At 43.1% G+C, this 16,345-nt stretch overlaps 1 protein-coding gene across 1 annotated transcript in view; it reads left to right on the top strand.

The window, feature by feature from the left end:
* Window positions 1–4,374: 4,374 nt before the first annotated feature.
* The window catches only part of PCP4 (Purkinje cell protein 4), a 61,952-nt gene continuing 49,981 nt past the window's right edge, over window positions 4,375–16,345 (top strand). The window contains exon 1 of the mRNA XM_028845319.2: window positions 4,375–4,447. Within this exon, the coding sequence (XP_028701152.1) occupies window positions 4,439–4,447 (9 nt within the window). The 5' untranslated portion in view covers window positions 4,375–4,438. The remainder of the gene's footprint in view (window positions 4,448–16,345) is intronic.

The raw sequence follows: 16,345 nt of genomic DNA, 5'->3' as shown, positions 1-16,345 counted from the left end.
TGGCACAAGTATACATATGTAACAAACCTGCACATTATGCACATGTACCCTAGAACTTAAAGTACAATAATAATAAAAAAATAAATAAATAAATAATAAAAATAAAAATAAAAAAAATAAAAAAAATAAAAAAAAGCAGCAGCGTGGTGTGGCCTGGCCTCTCTCTCTCAAGAGACTGAAAGCCCAGAAGGTGGGAGACAAGGCTTGAGTAAACAAGCACACACATTCATGCATCCTTACAGCAAGTACATCTTTCCAGGAGGGGTTTAAAGAATTAAGCTGTATGTCCATACCTATGGATAGAACCTCCAGGTTCAGGCATAGCCTCCAGGCTCAGGGCCACACCACATCCAGTGGTTGGGAGCAGGCTAGAGTCTGCTGGAAGATTCAAGCTCAGGGCAGCAGGGAAGGAGGTGAGGAGTCAAAGACAGGAGCCCCTGGGTTTGCCCGTCAGGCCAGGGATGCTGAGGCTCCCCATGTAGACACCCAGAGTGTACAGTTGGCATTGGGCTGGGAAGCAGTGAAGGCAGAAGAGGGGAGCCTCGCCATCAAGGCCAGGCTGTGCAGACTCCGTTCCAAGGAAGATGACCACCTTCTTCGTCTGTGCTGGATTAAAACAGCACTATGTCTGCAAAGGTGAGGAAATGAAGCAGAAGTTAGGTTCATTTTCAAAGTCCCCACACCCCCAGAAACTATACACAAATGATGCATTTCGTATGAAAGTCTGATGAAAAGCCCTAGGTCATTAATATATAGTGTCCCTATAAATAATCTCAAAGACAACTTGGGCCAACTCTGCCCCTTCAGGCACGCTTCCAAGAAGATGAAAATAATCTGTCCTTTATATATATATATATATATAGCCATAAATTATAGAACCACATGTCTGTATTTTAATTCAGCCAGGCTGAAGTTTTCCCCAAGATCTAACATATGAAGCTGTAGATCTAATTCTTCTGAAGTTCCTTCAAAATTTATTTCCCAGCTCAATATATTTCACATATGTTTTTGCTTAGGTTGGCAGACACAAGGCTTGAATACTTCTATATTATCAGTGGAGAAAATCAGACACGGAGCAATGGAGCAACATCACCAAGGTCATGTAGAAAATGATTTCTCACGTCCAGGATCCAAGTTCTAAGCTTCTGGTTCAGAACCCCAATGGTCACCTACCAGTGTTTGGCTAACCTGAGAAAAGCTGAACGATGGGACACATCGAAGCTGTTGACATACATGTGTAAAAGTAAACCACAGCCAAGCAGGCCTGAAAAGGAGATAGAAAGGGAGAGCGTGTCCCTGTGTCAAGCAGCACTTCTCAAACCTGACTGCTCATCGGAACCACAGGAAAAGGCTGAAAGATTGCTCATTGACTGTCCTTGTCCCTGGATATGCTATGAAGAGGTCCAGGTAATCTTTGGTGTTCTTGATCTGACAACTGGTCTTGTTGGGGTAGTACTGTCCCCCCAGGATCAATGGGGCTAGGAGATGTCGTCCCAGGGCCCATCTGTGGGAGAGGATGCAATGTGTGTTCAGGCTGGGATGCCGCTTGACAGCCAACGTGCTGGCACTTGAGACCTGCTGGGTTGCACACTCAGACCTGTCTTGTGTCACTAGTGAGCACCGATTTCCCAGGGCAGCTTGACCCTCCCTTTGTAGCAATACTGAACATTTACTCTGTGTTCTCTATAACAGGACAACTCCACAGCTCATTAACAGGAGATAGTTATTTTGCCAAAGATATTCTGGGGAAATAAATAGGATGAAATTGCTTGCCACAAGGCAAGTCTTGAGAAAATCCCCCTTAAGGTACTTCTATCCTTTCCCTGAAATTTCTCCGCATGCTTGCGATGGCATCTGTGTTTGTTTCCTTCGTTTCCTGTGGCTACGAGAACCAAGTACCAAGACCGCGTGGCTTAAACAACCGAAATGTATCCCCTGGCAGTTCTGGAGGCTGAAAGTGTGAGGTCAAGGGGCGGCAGGGCTGGTTCCTCTGAGACCTCTCTCCTTGGCTTGTAGATGCCGTCTTCTCCCTGTATCCTCACAGGGTCGTCCCTCTGCGAGTGCCTGTGCCCTAATTTGTTCTTCTTATAAGGACACCAGTCCTATTGGATTAGGGCCCACCCTAGTGACCTTGTTTTAACTTAATCACCTCTTTAAAGACCTTATCTCCAAATAAGGTCACATTTTGAGATATTAAGGGTTAGGACTTGAATGTATGAATTCTGGAGGAAGGCAATCAGCTCAGACCATAACCCACCCTCTCGCCAGTAGCCTTTTTGGTCCCTTGGCTGCTTCCAAAGAATTGCTGAGTCTACCCAGCAAAGCCTTGGTCCAGCCCTGCACCTCCAATCCTGCCCCTCTACTTGGAGCCTCAGCACTAACTGCTGTGTCTCCAAGCCCAGGCTGCTGCAGCCCTTGATGTGTCTTTGTGTTGTTAGAAAATGCAGGTCTGCTCCAGAGCCAGCCAGCGGAGCACAGGCTGATTCTCCACGTCCGCTCTGCACAGCCTGGAGGACCACAGCAGGGACCCCGTGGAGGCTGCCACTGGGAGGCCCCTTCTACACCTCCAGGCTGTGGGGGCTCCAGCCCCCAACAGGACAGGAGTGCCCTGGGGAGGGTGCAGTTTTGCCCCTGAGAAATCACAGGTGTCTCCTAGTATAGATAAGCAAGCCCCCTTCTTCCAATCTGTCGATCTGTCATACATCACAGATGACACTATGACTCCAGTTCCTCACCCCTGCCCTCCTTCTCCTCCTTTCCCACTACTAACCACCTGGGCAACCCTGAAGGCATCCCATGTGGGCCTTCCCAAGCATGGCACCGGGGGGGGGTGGCAAGAGGAGAAGGGGAGTGAGAGGAGAAGGAGGATGCTGCCTTTATTAGTTTGCAAATGATTTGTGTGGTCAGGATATGTAAATAAATAATTTATATACATATAAAAGTAAAAGAATATAACACACACATATATATATGTAAATAAAATGTTCATTTCTGTTGCTTTGTGAAATATGGGTTATTTTATAATAACTCATGTATCAAACTTCCCACTGGAGCAGGACTTGTCTACAGACAGGGCCCCATGTGAAGTGGCTGGAAGTTAAGGACACTGGTTCCCAGTAGAGTCTCTGTCTTGCTGCCTGGTGTTCCCACGGTGTGGATGAGAGGGTGCTGACCAGCTGGCGCTCCTGGCCAAGGCCTCTGAGGGTAGTCTGTGCTCGCCGGTGCCCATTTGGGGGCGCACGGCCTTCTGCTTGCTGTCCAAGGTGGACCTGAGGATGTGGTCGCATCGGTGACCTGGGCATGTAGCGAGGGCAGTCCAGGTCGGAGGGTGTGGGGATGCTGAGCTGAGGAGAGAGGATTGATGGGCTGGAGTCTGGTGGCCTGCTCTGCACAGGGAAATGAGGGGCGCTGGGGACCGGTCACACGACGCTTCAGTCTTCTCGCCAGACCCACTAAGTCCGGTACCAGGACTGGCAGAGTAACAGATGTGAATGTGCCTTCAGTCTGCACGACGCCTTTTTGGGACAGCTGAGGGCCCACTCTGATGTCTTGAAGACTCTTCAGAGTCTCACTATGTTGGGACTGAACCAAGGATGGAACCTCTTCCCAGAAAGGCTGAACAGGGCTGAGGCAAGGAGACCTTTAACCAGGCCAGGGCCAGTGCCCAGGCTCCTTCCTGGCCCCGCTGTGGTTGTGAGGAGTGCACATCAGTAAGGCTGCTGGAGCCACTCTCCTCCCTTGTAGAAGTCGTGGGGACGGACCCCCACATCCCAGTCCATCTGCTCTTGTCCTTCCAGCTCAGGGTACAAGCAGGGCCACAGATTTGGGATGAGGGTGAGAGAGCAGAGATATTAAAGTCCTTGGGCTGAGTTTTGTGTTATAAAGGGCAAGGGAAACACAACTCCTGGGAAAACCTGGAGGTGCGTGAGCCAGTGTTTGCAGCAGCAGAAAACACGCAGGTGTTTGCAGAACTCCTTTTCCCTTAGAAAAACAATCCTTCCCACTGACCTTTGAAAGGTATTTTTCATGCATGTAAATCTTGCACTCATTGAAAAACGCACAATGGCATCCCTGTGATGATCTTTGAAACTTTAGCTTTTACTTTTTTCTTTTTTTTTTTTAAAGAGACAGGGTCTCTCTCTGCTGCCCAGCTGGAGTGCATTACTTTTTAAAGAACTCGAGCAATTCCTTCCATCCCTGGCGGAATTTGGAGCAGTGACCGAACGTGCCGTTCTCTTTTTCACCACTAGGTGGCCCTTGCTGCTCTCAGATGCCGGCCGGGCTTGCAGACAGGTGAATGCATTTCATTGGCTCCAGGGAGGCATGATGCCACCGGGCAGCTCTTTTTAAGAGAAAAGCCAGAACCGGTGGAGCAGCGACCCCTGAGCAGTGTTCTCTGTGCTGAGCTGCGGGACTGAGCTGTTGAGTTAGAGCCAACATGAGTGAGGTGAGTGATGCTTCGACCTGTAGAGGGAAACTTAGGAGTGAGAAGGGACCTCGGTTGAAGGATTAGTGTCAGGAAATGTGAGGGGCTTAGCAGTGCTGAGGAACAAATTAATCCTGTAATTCTTTGCTTGGAGGACTGACAGGATTGATCTCTTGGTTTGAATGGTCAGTACAGAAATTGGTTAAGTTTGCAACTTTTACAATTAACCTGAGGAAGAGAAAGGGATGCCTTGTTTGCTTCTGATTGAATTGTGACTTTGAAAAGTGCTTTGGGTTTTAGAGCTCAGAAGAGAAAGCCAATTGTTTTATTCTCTTATGAAGATGTGTATCTTTGCATGATTCCCGCGGTGGCACCTTCCAGAATGTGAGTGGGCAGGTGGTCTTCTGGTGAACGCAAGCCTTGGAAGGGAAGGGACAAGGTGGGGAGAGGGCTGGCCGATGGGTAGCATTTCATGGCCCGGTTGTACAAACTATCTCTGCAGTTAATCAGAGCACCAGGGAAAGAAATGCAAACAGTAGTAGGAGCCGGGAAACATCCGTGTGTATAGATCTGTGGCTCTGAGACCGGAGGCGGCCCTGGCAGAAGGGGAGCTACAATTTTGCAAATCCAAAGTCACTTCTCTAAATATGTTTATACAGAATGTGTTTTGTTGGGGCCAACTGACAGCACGTTTGTTTTTTAAAAATCATCTTCTCCTTTTTTCTCGTCTATGAAGCAGATTAGTGGTGGTACAACACCATTCTCTAATTCAGCTCGATAACCGAGCCAAATGCATTTTCATTTCCTCTTGGTTGGCACTTAAATAATTACTTTTAAAGATCTTTTATCTTCTCTGTCTTTTTCTGACAGATGGATGATTCTTTTCTTGGAAGTCTAGGGTAAAATTAACAACTTCAGAAATAAAATGCCTCCTCCTTGCTTTTATCTCTCTGATGGGTGATTTTTGATGTAAACATGACAAGAAGAAGAGCAAAGCACTATAAAACTTAGAAATGGGGTTTGGGGCAGAGCCAAGGGTTTGAGGCAGGGAGAGACCGACTGTGGGGTGGAAGGTGGGAATTCTCCCACCACCACTACCAACGGTACCTATGACAGCAGCTAACACTTGCCTAACGGGCTGTGTGCCGACAGTGTCAGGCTCTCTCCACACCTGTCACCTTCTTTGAACCTCTCAACAATGCTGTGCAGTGGGCACCATTATTATTCCCAATTGACAGATGAGGACACTGAGGCACAGAGATGGGAACTAAGTGGCTCGAGGTTACCAGCTAATGAACAATAGAGCCAAGACTTGGGCTGATTCAATGCTCGGTGGTTGACCGCCAGGTGAATCTTGATGTCTAAATGTGAATGGAATTTGCTGAACAGCGGGGATGCCAGAGGTTGGAGGGGGAGAGGGGAGGCGAGGAGAAAGAAAGAAAGAAGTTGAGGCTCTGAAATAGAGGTGGAATGATGAGGATGAGACCTCCATTTCCCACAGGCTAGGGGGAGGGGCTTTCTGCTGGACTCTACAGATATTTCAGAAGCTCTTATGTCCACATCGGCTCACCTTGCTTACAACAAGAAGGGATGGCTGCATGGAATGGCTTTTCTTCATATACAACTTATTCAATAAGAGTTTCCTATAGAAGAAGGACTTAGAAAGCAGCACAGCACTGAGGGGTGGCCTCTTGAATCAAGTCAGCTATCCTGGGATTCTGGCTCAGTCATGCCATCTCTTGCTGAGGCTCTTGGCCAGCAAAGTGCTCATGAACTCCCCAGGATGCTCAGCTCTGCTGGGCTCACTCAACAGTGCAGGTCTCCAGGGAGAAAGCGTGTGTTCCAGAGCTCACCTGTGATTAGGGTCTCAGCCTGGTTCTTGCTGAACATGTAATCAGGGCAGCTCTGCAGTCACCACCCTGTCCTGGCACTTATCAGACACATGATAGGTTCTTACAGAGCTCTTGCCTTAGTTCCTTTCATGTGGATAAAAGCACACAAGAGGCGCATCCCACTTTTCTGCCTCCCCTTGCTGCTCACAAAACCCCTCCCAGCTCCCTGCGCCTCATCGTCCCTCCTGCCCTCTTCTCCCCATCACATCACATGAGGCCCCCTCCCTCTGACCACCAGGGTGGCCACCGCTCCTGGCTGATCTCCACGTTCCTGGGCGTGTGCTCCTTGGAGAGCAGGAATTTGTCCTTTGACTAAACCCTCAAATCTGCTTAAAATATTTAATAAAGTGGAACAGAAGCTCCTTTCTGGGTAGAGAACTGGATCCCCCTTCACGGCGCCCCTCAAGGGGTTTCTTTGGTTGGATGAATTAAATGTGGCTTCTAGTTTTAATAACTCTCAGGTGGAAATAGCTTTCAGATCATCATTTACTTGTGGGTGTGACTAATTACCAAAGAAAGCCAGAGCAATGGAATTTGCCAGACTTTCCTTGACCTTAGGATTGATTGGGGTCTGGTGGGCAATAGTGCCTGCTGCCGCGCCAGGGCTGAGTGCCTGCTGTAGAGACTCCGGAGCTCATTAGCTGCTTACCCGGGCCAGTGGGTGAGCCTGCTGGGTGGAGAGGACCCCAAAGTGTCATATACTCCCCGGGGTCTGCTCTGCACTTCCAGGCCTCCCCGCCTTTAAGGGAAAGATGGAGCAACAAAGGGAGCCTGGAACTGGCTTTAAACTGGGCAGCTTTGCAACAGGACGTCTTCTTTACTTCCTGTAACAACACTTTTTAGGGAAAATGGCATGCGATAGAAAAGAACAGCTCAAGAAAGTAAAGTACAACGAGGAAAGTAAAGTCCAAATTTAGGGTAATGTGAGAGAGAGGAGGTGGTTAGTGGGGGTGTCTGATTTACATTTCAGTATTAAAATATGTCAGATGTGCCTGCAGCAATCTATGAGATGAATTGGAAGAGAATGTAGCAGGGATCAGAATGCAGGCTGAAGTCTATCAGCTGGATCAGAAATCCTAACCACCACAGCCTCAGTTTACAAGGTGCATGCTTTCTCCCTCATCGTACTCACCCAGGCACAGGAAAAATGATTACCTTTCTTTAGTCACTTAAAAGAGCTTTGAAAAAAGAGTTCCTGCAGTAATGACAGTCAGTCCCGTGTTCTCCTTTAGGTGTCTATTTTTAAGTTGCTTTTCAAAAGAACTCATTTAGGAGAGCCGGGGGCAAGGTTGGAAGGCATAAGGACGAACATCTGGAGCGTGAATTTAAAAACGTGACACCCTTGGCCTGTTTAGGGTGCGGGTTGGAGACGTTCCAGGTCACATAATCAAATGACAGCTATTAATTGGACTCGAGACCCCTTTGGGAAAAGCCTCTTTGTAACCCCGAGTTTCATGGTCACGGGCTGGGCTCTTTTCTTTCTTCGGCGTGGACAGGAAAGTGCAACTCAGTGCCAGGCCCGTGGCTCGCTCTTTCGTCCAGACATTGGCCACAGCGAAAGACGATGCCCATCAAAGGCATGGTTTAAACAACACCAAGGACATTGAAGGGCAAATCTTTAGATACGCATGTCTGTTCTTAGCACCCAAACAGAATCAATGTCAAATTTAATGCATACGTTAAAACATACAATAATCTCTAAAGGAAGAAGAAAGCTGTAAATGGCATTTTTCTTGACAGATTGCAAACGGGAGGCTTACATGCAGTTAACTCGTGAGGTGAGGGCATAGAATAAGCCTGAATTAAAAAAAAAATGTTTTGCCACTGATTTAAAAGTATCATACAACAGTGGTTTGGGGCTTACATAGTTGACTATCATGGTTACCCAGTGGAGATACTAATGTTAAAAAGAAGCAGAGCCTAAGAAGAGAAAGATTACAGCTTTGAGCTTCTTATGATATAAGAGTAAACTCAAACAGATGCTAATGGGTGGGTGATTAGATTTGTAAGGAGCTGTGTGTTTTAGACCAGTTGTTAAGCACAGATTCTGAGGGTGACTGTGTAAAATGTGGGTTTTGCAAATGGTCTGGAAAACCCAGCAACAGAAGGTCAAATGACAATTCAACTTCTTAAGTAATTATAACCCCATTGGAGGGTGCACCAGCAGCAAACACTCTGACAGATCAAGCAAGATCGGTTTTGGTTTTGTTGGACAACACCATGAAAGATACACTTTCCTCTAATTGGGGATATTAAGTCCACATAGTCACCAGTTACAATTTGGGTTTGAAGTTCAACTTTTCCTAATAGAGAAGGGGTCAAAATTAAGCAGGAACATGTGTTTCCCAGGGCTGATGATTGTAAAGAGTTGCCGTAAAACTTGTTTCCCCAATCATGCATTTTATGAAGAAATGCTGCGGGGTTAAAAAGTCTCAGGTTTTCCCTTTTGAATTGTAAGAATGACACAATGCAAGATGTATATTTTTTTTCAAAAAGAAAATAAACGACTCACTATCGATTTTATTAAAGGTGTAGTGAAGTGGTGTGATCAAGATGAAAAGAAAACATGTGGTTTTGTAATGGAAATTTTCTTAAACTGATGCTGAACACATTCTTTGTGTTATTTATTTATTTATTTAGTTAGTTAGTTAGTTATTTTTTTGAGACAGAGTCTCGCTCTGTAGCCCAGGCTGGAGTGCAGTGGTGTGATCTCTGCTTACTGCAAACTCCGCCTGCCGGGTTCAAGCAATTCTCCTGTCTCAGCCTCCCGAGCAGCTGGGACTACAGGTGCCCACACCATGCCCAGTTAATTTTTATATTTTTAGTAGAGACGGGGTTTCACCATATTGGTCCGACTGGTCTCAAACTCCTGAGCTCAGGTGATCTGCCCACCTCGGCCTCCCAAAGTGCTGGGGTTACAGGTGTGAGCCACCGGGCCCGGCCTGTGTTATTTTAAAAATTTCTATTTTCTACTCTCAGTGCTTCATTAGAGATGTGATCGGGGGAAGGCATTCACAATTTGTCTGTGATCCTTCTGTTCTTAGACCACTGGTCACGTTGAACTATTTGGACACACAGATAATATCAGGACTAAGCCTGGGGCTTTTCATTAATTTAGAATGACTTTCTAGAAAGGTCTTCATACTGGGATAAAAGAAGAATTTTAGGGGATGCATGCATACAGGTTTATGTTATATTGAATGATATTTTTATGAAACAACATTAAAAACCATGCTGTTAAAGTATTATAGGCTGCATAGTATTGATTAGAAGCATCCTAGACTGTGAACTTCCCAACAGGGACAATTTTATGTCATTTACAAGCCTGACTGCTGATTTGGCACTTGGTAAATGTCCAGTTACTGAATGAATAAATAAGTTTTGGGATGTGGATTTATCAGTTGCTGTCATCAATAGGCCAGGCATTCTCTTTTCTAAATATTGAGGCTTGTGGTTGGGATACATTTGGAAAAGATGTATTCCGTCTTTTGTTCTTTACTCCTGGTTTGAAACCCGTGTTTGCTATTTAAATCCTTTAATGTGGGAAATGGGTGCATTGTTATATACACAACACAAGTGCTCTCGTGACAGTAAAAGAAAATGAGAAAAAGTAAGAAGAATCTCAACAGAAGGAACTCGTGGCATTTGGGGAAATGTCAGGGAAAATATGGGAACTGAGCGAGGGACGTACAATTCTAATATCTCATGTTTCTGTGTTGTCTCCGTTGAGACTAACTCACTTCAGATAAGCTCAATGAAATTCAAACAAAAGAGACTAGCCAGAGAGTCAGAGCCTGTGAATCCCGTGGAAAATGGTTTGCTGTATTGAAACAGAAAACCAATTTAACTGTGATTAGAAGAGAACAAGGGAGAGTTCTAAGCAGACGTGCAGTGATATAGGCCCTAGTGCCCAATCGCCATCAGCCCAGTTGTAAACTCTGGCATATTGTTGAGGGTAAAATATATCTAGCACGTGGAAAGCAAGTTGCATATTATTGCAAGTAAATAGTTTAATTATCACCTAAAATTAATTCTTAATAGCATACTCATTAGTTAACATAAATAATTGGTATTTGAATATTTAAATATTTTAGTAAATTTATATTTGAAACAGGAATATATGCAAATTTATATGCAAAAAGGGATGGATTCAAATTTCTCTTCTTGGGGAGTTCGAAACTGAATTGCACGTCCATATCCTTGTGTGATTAATCTGATAGGATCTCTGCTTTTCAAAATTCAAAAGGGAAAACCTGAGACTTTTTAACCCCACAGCATTTCTTCATAAAATGCATGACTGGGGAAAAAAGTTTTACGGCAACTCTTTACAATCATCAGCCCTGGGAAACACATGTTCCTGCTTAATTTTGACCCCCTTCTCTATTAGGAAAAGTTGAACTTCAAACCCAAATTGCACCTGGTGACTGTGTGGACTTAATATCCCCAATTAAAGGAAAGAGTATCTTTCATGGTGTTTTCCAATAAAACCAAAACCGATCTTGCTTGATCTGTCAGAGTCTTTGCTGCAGGTGCACCCTGTCATCCCCAGGAATAAACTATTTGCCATTCTTCTTCCCATCTTTCAAATGAGGTGCCATATGAACGATGAATACAGAAACGTTTTCCCATCACCTGGGCGCAGGTGCTTTTTGGGTATAGATATGGGAATGTTCGATAACGGATTGTTTTATGCCACAAACAAAGCAAGCTTGCCACAGTCATCAATGGCTCAAACCTATAAACGCCACATTCATGTTGGGGTCATTCTACATGAACAATTTAGCTTAAGCCACCCATTCCAGGCATGGGTCTGCTTGTATGTTGTTTATGCTTCATGAAGAGCTCTAAATTTATGCTTCAGAATCTCACTGAATTTACTGCTAAAAGGGAAACACTTGGCCCATATTTATGACATTGCCGGTAGAAAAATCAATCACCCACTAAATGCCATTATTTTATATTTTACTCTTAACCTGCCATTTTATAAATAAAAGGAAGACAAATTAGACTCATAAAGCAGGAAGGTAATCATCCACAAATTGAACATTTAAGGGCAAGGAAGCAAAAGCTGTGAACTGTTCCAACCATTCAAATAAGGCAATTTTCCTCACAAAGGAGCTAGAATAGAGAGCAGGGGAGTCCCTCTCTTCAAGGTTTCTGCCCTCTATTTTAGGACAGTCTTGGACTTGGATGAGACTACACCATTTCTAGCCATACACGAGTCAGACCTCTGCCTCGTAGTTCGAAAGACAACTTTTGAATGTCAAATATTATTTATGACGATTTGATAGCAAATTGGGATCCAGATTGGCTTGAGATCACGCTATTCCTGGCATAACAATCCAGGTCTGTGGTATAGTGTCATGACAAAAGACACAGTCATCTGTTCCCATAGCACCACACCTGTGGTTTGGTCAATAATCGAATGAAGTAATGGTTATTCTAATTTTATACGACCTCTGAAAAAAGGACTCCAGAAGTTGACAAGACCCATTAACATGTGTCTTAACCAAATAAGAGTAAAAATATAACAAGGAAACACAAGAGGGAGAAATAATATAATTTCTTCCTTTTCTTCCAAGATCTTAAAATATGTATATATAAACATCTGTCCATCAGGTGCTAGTATTATAATATTTTAATACTAAAATACAAGTTCTAGTATTTTTTTAAAAAGCTAGTTAAAAGATTACACCTGCTTTAAAATTTATGATTCTTATGTACAGTAGTTTCCCCTTGTCTTCAGACACTCAGTGGATGGCTGAAAGTGTGGGTGGTACCGAATCCTATGCATGCTATGCTTTTTCCGTATGATGATAACTAGAAGTGTTACTAAGTGGCTACGGGCAGGTAGTGTGGACAGTGTGGATACGCTGGACAAATGAATGTTTCATGTCCTCAGACAGCAAGCGGTTTCATAATGCTACTCAGTACAGAGTGCAATTTGCAACTTACGAATTGTTTATTTCTGGGATTTTCCATCCAATATTTTTGGACTGTGGTTAAGAGCAGGTAACTGAAACCTCAGAAAGTGAAACCAAGGAAGGTTAAGGAGGAACTACTGTATTGCAATTTCTTTATTAAATAATAGCCACTGTTTCATTAGGAGTTGTTAGAAAAATATCACTTTTTTTTTTCATGAGCTCAGCAAAATGACCAATTGTATTTAGCGTTTTCTTTTTCAAATTGTAAATTTTCTCACTTTTTTTTTTTGGTATGCAGACAAATCTCTGATGCAATGAATGGGTCAAATTTCAAGCTGAGTGTGGTTGTGTGACAGCATTCTGGGTGCTCGTCTCCTCATCTCTGAAGGGTGACAGCATGCACACAGACACTGGCGCTGCCACAAACCTGCCCATGTTCAAGACGGGCGATGGTGTGGAGCCTTCCTTTACAGATCTTATCTCTGCATCTTCTAGAGAGTTTTAGATAGAAATAGCAAGAAGCAAAACTTCAAATCATTATGCCATAGTGACATCTTCTCCTTAAAACAATGAAGGGTGACTTGACGTAATTTTGTCCTCTTGCCTTCTATGACTTTCCACAACTGTCATTGCTCTAACAACTGTCTGTTTTAACATATCAATGTTCTGAGAACTATCTTCTCAATCTTCCTGAAGATCCATAACAGAACAATGGAATAGTGTCCACAATGATTATGCATATCAATATTCTGAAGTTTTTGATAGTGTACCCTAATAGGAAAAAAATTTGACCATGTATACACAACAAATATTTTTTGATTTTACAATTATATATACATGCTAATATGCTAATATAGTAAGAGTTAATTGTTAAAGGAAGGGTATGGAAATCTAATTCCAATAGACTTTTTGGTAACTGAACTTCTTTTTGAGTCTAATTTGATGGCTGAGGTTTTTGAGCTTGTATTGATGCCCATGAAGACATCCTAAGAATAGAAGGTTTAGTTAGTGTTTCTATTGTTTCCTTGGTGTTTGTGCTAGTGGTGTTAGTATTATTTTCAGTCTATGATTTTATGCAGAATTTTTCAATTGTGGTAAAAGACATATACAATTTACTATTTTAACCACTTTTAAGTGTACAGTTCAGCAGTATTAATTATATTAATTACGTTTACACTGCGAAACATGTCCACAGAACTTTTTCATCTTTCAAAGCCAAGACTCTGCATCCATTCAACAACCACTTTCCACTACCCCGCCCCTATCCCCTGGCAAACCCATTCTATTTCTTACCTCTATCAGTATGACTACTTTAGGTACCTCATATGCATGGAATCATACAGTATTTGTCTTTTTGAGACTGGCTTATTTTACTTAGTGTAATGTCTTCAAGGTTCATCCATGTTGCGGCCTGTGACTGTATAGGAAATTTTAAAAGCCACTTACCTACTTCAGGAAGATTAGTTTACTTAAAGGTAGATTGTATAACCTATAAATCCTCTTAACGGAACACAAGGAACTGCAATGCATCATGTGATGATATGCTGAGAGCAAGTCAACAGGCAGTGTGTCTGGGACAATCTCCAATTGTGGCACTCCTACTCTTTCCTACCCACCAAGTGATGTCAGTATCAGTCCAGATATTAGCTATTAATGAAACCTAATTTTTAAATTGATCTTAGATCCTACACAAATATAAATAGAAATCCTAAAGAAATCTTCTTTACCATGAGTGTTTGTGACAGTGAAACACCTTACAACCCCAGAGGTGCCGTTGACACTGTAGTCTGTGCCAACAGCACCTCTTGGAGTTGTGCTGTGAACAACCTATGCCACTGAAAATGGTGGTTCTGGCCTTCCTTGAGTTGGCATCAGCCTGCTTAAGGACTGTTGACCTTGAGAAAGACTGTCAATTTTTATAGTTCCACTTAGAATTCAGGGAATCAGAGAAGGGCATTGCTGCCATTTCATTCAAAGTGGTCATTTTAAAATAGGGGACTGAGTGTCCAACAATGAATCTTGTGCAAAATCACAGAGCTTCTTGAGAGAAAGCCTAAGTTTCCCTTCCACATTTTCCATCCTATTCCATTTGTCATTTTCTGGATACAACCCAATTTCTTTTAAACCTGTAGGAATTCCACTTAGGGTTTGCACAAGTAATTTATTAAATTAAAATTGTCCTGAATATTTTTATTAGCCTTGAGTAAAAAAAGAATAGCCGCAGAAATCTTGACAAAGCCATTTTTTTCTTCACCAGGTCTTCCACTCTATTTCTAGGGATTCCAGCTTCCACCCTGATACCCCCAGCCTCCCATCCCATCACACACGGAGAAGCTGAGAAATGTTCATAATGCTACCCTGTGGAATGTTTCATTAAGACCCTTATTGGACATGGTGGCTCACTCCTGTAATCCCAGCACTTTGGGAGACCCAGACAGGAGGACTGATTAAGCCCAGGAGTTAGAGACCAGTCTGGGCAATATGGCAAAACCCCATCTCTACCAAAAATTAAAAAAAAAAAAAAATAGCCGGGTGTGGTTGTACATTCCTGTAGTCCCAGCTACTCAGGAGGCTGAGATGGGAGGATGGTTTGAGCCCAGGGGGTGGAGGTTGCAGGGAGCCATGATCATGGACAACAGAGCCAGATCCTGCCTCAAAACAAAAACAAACACAAAAACAAAACAATCAAAGAAACAAGACCCTTGTTGGCAAAGTTTTCTTTTGTTTTGCCTGGTAGTGTTCTTGACTTCGAGGTTATGCCAATCACCTTCAAGCCTTGCTTACTCTCTAGGGTTCTGTTTGAATGAGAAAGAGCATTCTGAACCCTAACATATACCATTTTTAGAAAACGTTTTTCCAGAAAATGGTGACCCTTTTTATGGCCAAAACTGTTGCATATATAATCAGTTATTACAAATTTTGTAGTCACATTTCTTTTTTTCTTCTAGATTGTGATGAGAGAGAGAGAGAGAGAGAGAGAGAGAGAGAGAGAGAGAGAGATGTCTTCTTCTATACCATTTCATCTTCCCAGCGTTGTATCATTGAACTCACATTGATGGAGAATCAATAAGACGTGGTCCTTACCCCTTAAAGAACTTGTAGGGGGAGACAGAATCACATAAAATTAACTCTACTCTGGTGTCCATGCAGAGCTACAGGCCTATTCTCTGTATAAAGCAAGTGCCAGGATGCACTTGGGTTAATTTGCCATTTCTCACGGCTGGGAAGGAGAGGAAAGGAGTTGCCAGTGGTAACCTTTCCAAAGCAGCCAGGGCTTACACAAGTAGGGGCTCAGCACACATTGATTGAAGAATAGCACTATGACAGCACTCTGTGAGTCTTAGAAGTCATACATTTTAGAGCCATGTGAGAATTTAGCAATCTTCAAGCTCATTGTACAGATACATGTCCATTATGATACTGTAGTTAATTCTGAACTCCTACCTGGTGATAAAAATTGCTTTAAACATGTTGGACATTTTCTCACCCATGTCAATGAATATTCGGGCTGTATGGACTTGTTACGTCTTTCTTTAAAAGTGAAAAGTCTCCTGTGTATTGGAAAGAGATTAATGAGGACAGTCAATTACATTTTTGAAAGTGCCCATGTTGGTTGGTTATAAAATGTATATGTTCCTATTGTGAGAACTGTGTACATGGATTTAGGTATGTCTGTAATTTCCCTTTGTGAGAGTATCTATCCGTGCTCGCTCATGGTAGAGTATCATTGCACTCTGTATCTCAGAACTTCTAGCGGCTTATTAACCAATATATTATTGTCTTCTATTTGAAGCTTGTTCAGGGAGTGGGCTCAACCCTATATTTATAACTCTGTTCTCACATATGCTTAAGCCCTGTCAAAATATCTAGATAATACTGTGCCACATCTCAAATATCATTTCTGGAAATGTTCGACACCTCAGAAATGTGGGATATTTTACTTCTTCTTGAATACAATTTTCTTTTCTTTTCTTTTCTTTTCTTTTCTTTTCTTTCTTTCTTTCTTTTTTTCTTTTTTTTTTTTTTTTGCGACCGAGTTTCACTTTTTTTGCCCAGGCTGCAGTGCAATGGCATGATCTCAGCTCACTGCAAACTCCACCTCC

The sequence above is a fragment of the Macaca mulatta genome, chromosome 3 (genome assembly GCF_049350105.2).
Source record: "Macaca mulatta isolate MMU2019108-1 chromosome 3, T2T-MMU8v2.0, whole genome shotgun sequence".
Classification (NCBI taxonomy): Eukaryota; Metazoa; Chordata; class Mammalia; order Primates; family Cercopithecidae; genus Macaca; species Macaca mulatta.
This window is presented reverse-complemented; position numbering and strand designations above follow the sequence as displayed.